The sequence below is a fragment of the Eschrichtius robustus genome, chromosome 11, assembly GCF_028021215.1.
Source record: "Eschrichtius robustus isolate mEscRob2 chromosome 11, mEscRob2.pri, whole genome shotgun sequence".
Lineage (NCBI taxonomy): Eukaryota > Metazoa > Chordata > Mammalia > Artiodactyla > Eschrichtiidae > Eschrichtius > Eschrichtius robustus.
Genome location: NC_090834.1, coordinates 103,503,683 through 103,512,006, shown reverse-complemented (window position 1 = coordinate 103,512,006; position 8,324 = coordinate 103,503,683). Strand labels below are relative to the sequence as shown.

The 8,324-nt window shown below is 38.4% G+C and overlaps 1 protein-coding gene across 1 annotated transcript; it reads right to left on the bottom strand.

Annotated features, from left to right (window-relative positions):
- Positions 1 to 1,876: 1,876 nt before the first annotated feature.
- MS4A2 (membrane spanning 4-domains A2) lies at positions 1,877 to 7,971 on the bottom strand. Its single transcript, XM_068556320.1, has 7 exons — positions 7,910 to 7,971; positions 6,645 to 6,768; positions 5,974 to 6,108; positions 3,984 to 4,040; positions 3,302 to 3,457; positions 2,843 to 2,941; positions 1,877 to 1,975 (listed from the first exon to the last, which is right to left on the bottom strand). The coding sequence occupies exons 1-7, from the start codon at positions 7,969 to 7,971 to the stop codon at positions 1,877 to 1,879; spliced, it is 732 nt and encodes a 243-aa protein (XP_068412421.1).
- Positions 7,972 to 8,324: the final 353 nt, after the last annotated feature.

Below are 8,324 nucleotides of genomic sequence, written 5' to 3'. Positions count from 1 at the left end.
CACTACTGAACAATATTGTGTCAGTGAATGTGTTGGTGATTCATGCAATATACAGATTTTTATGAGACTTTTTGCCTTTGAAAAAATATATTATCATTGAGGGGACATAAAATATTTGCATATAGAAAGTTATATAGAGTATAAGTGGTGTGTGTATTTGATTAGAAAAACTTATCTTATAGAGAGAGGAGCAATCAACTAGAAAAACTTAAAGAATCAGGTGAGATTTAAGATAAGCATTACAGAAAGAAGAAATTCAAGCAAGCACAAAAGGGAAGGCAGAACATTTGGAGCTAGGATGCTGACATGAGGTGGTCAAGCACAAAGCATATTAAAGAGAAAGTGAAGTGGGTTTAGAAAGTGGAGACTTTAAGATAGCTTATGGTTACCAGCGGGGGAGGGTGGGGGAGAAGTATAGATTGGGAATTTGGGATTGACCTGTATACACCGCTATATTTAAAATAGATAACCAACAAGGACCTATTGTAAAAAATAATAATAATAATAACATATGGAGGCCACAATGATTTCAAAGGTAATGACATACTTTTTTTCATATAGAATTGGTTAAATTTTTGTTGTTGTTTAACATAGCTGATTTCATTGAGCAATGTGGCTTTGTTTTCACTGACTACTCTTGACAGATTTGGCTCTTAGGATTAAATTTTTGTTTAAAAAAAAAGTGGGGCCTTTCAGATAAAACGGACTTAAATTTTATATCATTAGCGAATACTAAGATTTGTAGATTGCTTTATGTATATAAGAATTAATTTATTAATAATTTCTTTCTCTTTTAGAGCACTTTTAACTTATACTGTGTGTGTGTGTGTGTGTGTGTGTGTGTGTGTTTCCACACACACTTTTAGCACTGGCAGGTAAATTATTCCTAATATGTTAATTTTACTGATGAGAAAACCCAGATTAAGTAAAAGGTTAAATGATTTGCCGCAATTCACTCAACTAATAAGCAATAGGCCTGGGATTCCAATGCAGACTCCCTGCGCTTTATAAGATCAGTGATCCTTCTAACACACCACGTTGTTTTGTCCATATAAGACCAAACACAAGCAGGAAGCATCCATTGCTAACCTGATGCGGAGCCACCAAAATGTTTAATACATACCTGAAGAATCTCTATTCAAACCTCCATCTGACTGTCCTCCTAACTCTATTCTTAATATATGTCAATTTGGTCTTCTTATCACCTCCAAATTCCCTTCAGAATCATTTCTTTCTCCTTTTCTACCCTACCTCTGGCTTGACCTGGTGATGTACCCTCCCTGAATATTCACCCCTACACTCCATAAATTCACACTGAGCATCCACTATGGATAAAATACTGGGATACACAAAGTGAAAGAGACAGATGTGAAAAACTTTACTTAGTTGGTTCTCAGTTTATGTTTGCTGAGTGGACTTTGCCCTCAAGGTGCTTATGGTCCAGTAGGGGTGGGGGGCGTATATCACATACATCTGCAGCTCTTGTAAACTCTAAGAGGGGCTAAGAGACAAATATCACCAAACTGTTAAGTTTAACTCAAATCTCAACCAGCCTTCCTCTTGTTTTCTCTATTTGCACAGTTCTAGGCACAGAGTAAATGCTTATTTTTCTTGTTTTCTGTTGACATCCCAGAAGGGATGGGTGTGAAACAGCAACAGAAAACAAGAAAAATAGGAGTCTATCGTATTTACAAATGGAGGGGGATTTAAGTGAATGGAAACAACAAAAATAGAATTTTGTCATCTGGAGAATAAATCATAATGTAAAATCGGCAGGTCACAGAAAGAATTGAAATTTTGCCAGTAGTCCCTTCAACAAAGATCTTGGCTTTCTAGATCCTTTGCTATGAATCAGAATGTTCTGGACTCATGATTCTTATGAATCAGTGGGAGAAGTTGCCTCCCCTCCATCTTGCAACTCACTGTAAGTTGGTGCATAGGTGTTTACTTCTTCATAAAGACAATCTTCTGGAATCTGATGAGGGAAAAAATCATTCAGGATCAATCACCAAGAATTTCCTGCCACGAGAAGACTTTCTTAAGAGGCATATCTCATCTCCTTTTGCCTTTCTGAATCTCACCATCTCCCATTACACTGTAATTAATACCTCCATCTCTAACAAACCAAGCCAGATTGTCTGGCCACGTGGGCTCAGAAGAAATTGTCAGTCATTGAGAAGTTGGTGAGATGATTTTGTGTCTGAAATTTGGTATACCTCTTGTCTTATCTCTGGAGGAAAGTGATCAGAAAAGGCAGCCAGACTTGAATGCTTCAGGCAAGTGGACAGATGGAGAGAGCATGTTTTATCTGGAAGATCTGAGTAAATGTATGTGCATCAAGTATTGGTAATTCTTTTTCATACCCCAAAGGTGTGAAATGGGTAAGACAAGTGGAAATGCAGTTGGTAGTCATGAATTAGGGAGGAGACAAGCTTGAGGTTTCAGAGCAAGTGGGAAGGTGAAGGCCAAGAAAAAAGAGAGCAGGAACAAATATAACGGAACTATTCTGGGAAAGCAAATAAGCCCAGATATCTGAGTGTTTCCATCACTTGATACCTGTATATTCATCTGTCATGCTCATCAGCTTCAAAGCATCTACATTTTCCAAAATGATGAAGATCCCATTTTCCTAAACTTCTCAGTCACAGGAATATGCCATGAGATTTGTGAGTGGAAAATTTGATTCAAAACATGAGATTTGGAAATCAAAGTACTGAAACTTGGAGAAATGGAATACTGAAACTGGAAGAAACGTTGCAGGAAACCCAGGCCATATTTTTAAGCAGCAAAGCTCAAATTCTTTAGCTTACTGTTTAGGATTTAATATCAGGCCTCTGCCTACCTTATTTCCTTCAATTACTTCTCCAATCCCATAGACTGTGAGTGACACAGCACTGCAAAACCCCAGAATGGTGAGAAACAGGATCATTGCCACAATTTCCTGTTGAATAACAACCAACAACAACCAGAAAGACAAGTAGAGTGACAAGGTAGGTGTCCCAGAAGTACATTCCCTTACAGCAACCCTTGTTTTCATGACCGCCCACCCACAAGACCAGTTCCTATAAAATGGCACATGGGAAAACCAGGAGATGGTTACTCAAAGCAGATGACTCCACCCTTGCAGAATTCAGCTGGGGGGGCAGGGGAAGGAGGCCGGCACATCTCTGGGTATGAGCCTCCAGAACACTGCATCATGTGATTGAGGTTGCAAGAAAGGATTGTGTTCATGGAAAGGAAAAGAAGGCGTCTTACTGAGATTAAGACCCAGAATCTTAGTCTTCCCACAAGAAATACATACAGTGGAAATAGAAACCACAAAGCAGAAGTCGTTCTCATAAATATCCCGGCAATGGTAGATATAAGCTGAGCTCTTCTTTAGGTTAATGATCAGGATGATGATTCCTGTTCCTCCAGCTATGCTGCTGACGGTGTTTGCTCCCAGACTTCCTCGTATCTGATGACAAAGAACAGCATTTAGACTTGGTCCTGCACCTGCCACAGTATTCAATAGACCTGTCTGCATTTCAGGGCTGGATATATCCAGTAAACTCTGCATTTATTTAAAATATAGACGAAAAAGGGAAATCTTGAAAACGGACTTGTGTAATAAGGACCTATAACTTTCTTGCTGGGACTGCATTCAGGAAAAGCCACGTGGATACTCCTAGTCTCTCCTCAAATAGACTCCTTAATTGGAAACGAGTCATTTATTTGATCATAGGACTATATTATGAGGACAGAGCAGGTGTGAGGATATTTTTTCAACAAGTGTCAAAGTAGTTACATTTATTGTTTTTAAATGATACAATTGGTATTTTAATGATTTTATTTTTAGTGATTACATTAAACACAAAGTAGATTGGAAAAATATCACATATCCACATTCGCTCATAAGAGATGACGACATATCTTTTTCAAGACTCTCAAAATTAAATTTTTCTTACCTTCTCAAGGATGGACAAAGACAGAATGCAACTCACCAGATATGTTGCATGTTTCTTTTCAGACATAACTGACAAAAATCCAGAAATAGCAAACTGTTCAAAAGGGAGGAGGAAAAAAAAAAAAGCACAGTGGGTCTCTCTTCTTCTCTGTGTCCCTTTCACCCCCGTCCTCCAAATAGAAGGTAAAGTTGTGGGTATTCTATAAAGCTCTCCTTTACTTTTTATTTATTTTTATTTTAAAATTTTATTATTTTATTTTTTTATTTCCTATAGAGAGCTTCTCAAAATTAAATGTACATATGAATTATATGAGAGTCTTGTTAAAATGCAAATTCTTACTCAGTAAGTCCTAGATGAGGCCTGAGATTCTTTATTTCTAGCAGGCTCCCAGGTGACGCCAACCCTGACAGTCTATGGGTCGCTATTAAACACTGTAAGTTCCAGCAGCCCTGGTGCATGATTATGTTATAACACTACTCTAATTTTTTTGTAATCATTTGCTTTCGTGAGCAACTTGTGTGTTATAGTTGTCAACTCCTTTGGGCCAGAAACATGTGTCTGTCTCCACAGTCTGCCATGTATCATATAGACATATAGTAATTATGAAAATGTACATGGTGAAAGATCTAGTGAAAATATCAACCAATAGCACAAATTAAAACAAAATTCCAGGGCTTCCCTGGTGGCGCAGTGGTTGAGAATCTGCCCTGCCAATGCAGGGGACACGGGTTCGAGCCCTGGTCTGGGAAGATCCCACATGCCGCGGAGCAACTAGGCCCGTGAGCCACAATTTACTGAGCCTGCGCGTCTGGAGCCTGTGCTCCGCAACAAGAGAGGCCGCGATAGTGAGAGGCCCGCGCACCGCGATGAAGAGTGGCCCCCACTTGCCGCAACTAGAGGAAGCCCTCGCACAGAAACGAAGACCCAACACAGCCATAAATAAATAAATAAATAAACCCAAAAGTTAAAAAAAACAAAAACAAAATTCCAAAGAGTCAGATTGAATGATGAGTTGAGAGACATCTAATAAGCTGTTTGAAATGAAAAGGCAGTAAGGAAGTTTCAAATAAAATATGGCAAAGGTTCAAGGAGAGTCTTGAACGAGTGACCAGAGACCTAAGTATTTAGCAGAGTGCCAAGCCAATGTGATTAGGGTTAAAATAATATATCCTTGTGAATGAAGTGTTGATACAAAAAACAGCATGGATTAATTGAAAATAATTATGCAAGTGCAAGAAGCCAGACAGTAGACAGAACATGGTGTATAATTCCATTTATATAAAACTCTAGGAAATGCAAACTAATCTACAGTGACAGAAAACAAGTGATTGCTTGAGGATGGGAAGACAGGGGTTGAGGAAGGGAAGGGTTACCAAGGGAAACAAGGAAACTTTTGGCAGTGATGAGTATATTCATTCTATTGATGCGGTAAGGTTTTCACGTGTGTATACATGTGTCAAAATTTATCAAACTGTACACCTTAAAATGTGCCATTTATGGTATGTCAGTTATACTTCAATAAAGCTATATATCTTTGTGAGCTCATTCAGCCATCTGGTTTCTAAATAGTACAATGACTAAAAAAGATACAATGAGAAAGCACCTAAAAGAGTTTCTAGGGCACAGTAGAAGTTCCTCAAATGTCAGTCTTGTTCTCCTCACCTCAGCAATCTCTTCCCCCTCCCTTCACTAAGATAACTTTATTGATGGATAGTGTTAGGGAAATTTTTCTGAAATTGATTTCTGAAAGTTTAGTTTCAATTTTTATTAGCTAAATGCCTCTTGGGTAATATGTTTAACTTTTATTAATCCCAGGTTTCTCATCTGATAAACGTGTGTTCGCATATTCAACCCAAAGTGCTTCATAAACTGCAAATATGTGTGTATATTTACATATCTCCATCTACATATTACAATATATTCATATATTCTAAATACTAGAATAAACAATTGGTCAGATCTGATCTGAATAAAAGAAAAGCCATGTACAGTGTTATTTCAGAGACAATTGTAGACATATACTCACAAATACTGCTCCCCAGAATGGGTAGCCTGCTTTAAATGATGAAAAATAGTCTCCTTTAAATTCTGAATTATTGAACACGGAGCAGACGATTATTCCAAAATAAAGGCATATCAAACTAATCAGAATTTGTGTTACCTGTAGAAAAATGCATAAGTTTTGTGAAATAAGAAGACGTTTTCCTAAGATTACATCAATTGCCTTATAATCAAGGCGAAATGTAAGAAATTGCTTTGGTGTCTTAGGCAGTCCTGAGAAAGTATCCAAATGCAATATTTTCCACTATCAACTGGCCACTCTAAGAATTTATGTAGGCACAACTTAATGCAGGAATAGCCAGTACATTTCTCCTGTGTCTTTATTTACATTCTCATGGTGGACATCAATAATGGCTCTTTCCATCTAAGAGAAGATAAAGGTTACAAATCCTTCACAGGATGATATTAATCAACTGGCAACTGACCAGAGTTGACAGATCCTATTTGCTATTCTTCTCCTAGTCTTCATGAGGAAATGCTTCTTTTTACCCAACAGGGTGCAGTAAGTGTCAAGTTTTCGTCTACCAAGTATTTCACTCCTCATGAGTCTGAGTGGGGAAACTACGTGGATGCCAACAGATACACTTTCTTAGAGCCAGTCTTTACTCTAGTTGAGATTAGAGGAGGCTCACTCACCCCCAGGAATTCCAGCTCCTTCTTCAAAAAAGTCAGCCACGTTTGGCGTGGTGGGGACGGGGCAGCTTTCTCCAGTAAGTCGTTATCATGGAGAGATACTGTTGAAAGTTCAATTTCAGGCGCACTATGAAGTTTAAACAGAAATGCAGCCATGAGAAACTTCTCTAACTCCCTGTGCAAAGCTCTCAACTGACAGGGGAATTGTGCTTGTTTATGTTTCAAAACAATCCTGCAATGAAAATCTTCACTGTAAAGTACAAGAAACTCTGAGGCTCAGAGGGTCCAAGTTAGTGGCCAAGATTACTGTCTCATCAATGATTAGATGGAACAAAAGGGAAAAAACAAAAACAAAAACAAACCCAGGCAAAGTCTTATTCTTAATCTAGAATTATTACCAGATTCTTTCTCATTAATCTGTATTGATGCATACAACTAAAAACAATCCAACAGACATGTTTACCTATGCATCTCTCAGTCTTTTTAACATAGAAATGTATCTGAAAATATTTTGTCAATGACACACTCAATTTCATGTGCATAAAGGAATGGTTTTGAAGGATTTGTCGATCTCTCTTCCTATTTTCATCCTCAGAGGAGGCTAACTGGAAATACTGTGTCTTCTACTCAATATTTTGCCATGATATTCAATCAAATATTGATTCCCAAAACTCTGTCTTTAGTTTCTCCTAAAACCTTTAAGAAGAAAGTCTTAACATGTGTTAATTTTTGGTATTCGCAGGAAAACTAGACAATGCACATCTCCACCAGATTTCACTCCGGGAACATTTCCCCTCTAAACAGTGAGGCAGGATCCCACAGCTTGAGATTCACAAAGACTAAACAGAAAGAAGCCCAAGGTCATTTTCAAAAGCTTCTGTCCCTTAACACACATCAGACACATAGGCAAGAGATCTCTACTGATAGTATGGGTTGGCCAAAAAGTTCGTTCGTTTTTTGTCTGTAACATCGTACAGAAAATTGGCCAAACCAACACAAACTCCCCTACCCCATACCCAGAATACGAACCTCTTTTGTTAGAAAACTTAAGTTGTTCCCAATTTAAAAGCTAAGTAAAAACCTTCTTCCCCATCAACCAGAGAGAACTAGTGAAAAAGTATAGCAAATAACTTCTTTATACTCTGTATTTTCGTTAAACCTGATGGGTCCATGCCTATGTTCATGATTTGGCATCTCCCCAGCACTGTGGCTGTCTCTGGTTCACTAAGTGACTGGAAATTGAAAAAAAAAGAATAACCTGTACCTACCTGGTGGGCACTTGTGGGTTTGGGAGGGCAAGATTTGTTCTGCTCCCAATTTCTGTGTCCATATTTTCATTAAGTGAGCTATATGGTGGTGAAGAACAGTGTGACGATGAGCCTTGGTGGGGTCCCTCTCACAGAGTCTCCGGATGGTCAGTTAAGATGGGTTGACTCATGACACTGATAACTATCTTCATGCTTAAGACATTGGTCAGAAAGATAATTTTCCTGGCTAAGATCAATAGGGCTTTTCTTGTTATAAGGAAGAGCAAAATTGAGTGGGCTACTGAATAGGGATGAGAGTGAAATGGGGAAATTTGAGTCTCCTGGAAGATAATTCTGCCTGAAACCAGCAGGATTTACAGAACCTAAAAATGAGTCGGTTTAGTGGGGACTGAGAAGGTGAGAGAGAACCGCAGGA

Excerpts from the sequence above, each read along its gene's own strand:
- MS4A2 (XM_068556320.1), bottom strand. The coding sequence starts at position 7,971 with ATGGACACAGAAATTGGGAGCAGAACAAATCTTGCCCTCCCAAACCCA. Across the intron at positions 3,458-3,983 it reads AGAAACATGCAACATATCTG|ATACGAGGAAGTCTGGGAGC; the intron begins GTGAGTTGCATT and ends CTTTGTCATCAG. Across the intron at positions 1,976-2,842 it reads AAGTAATTGAAGGAAATAAG|ATTCCAGAAGATTGTCTTTA; the intron begins GTAGGCAGAGGC and ends TTCCCTCATCAG.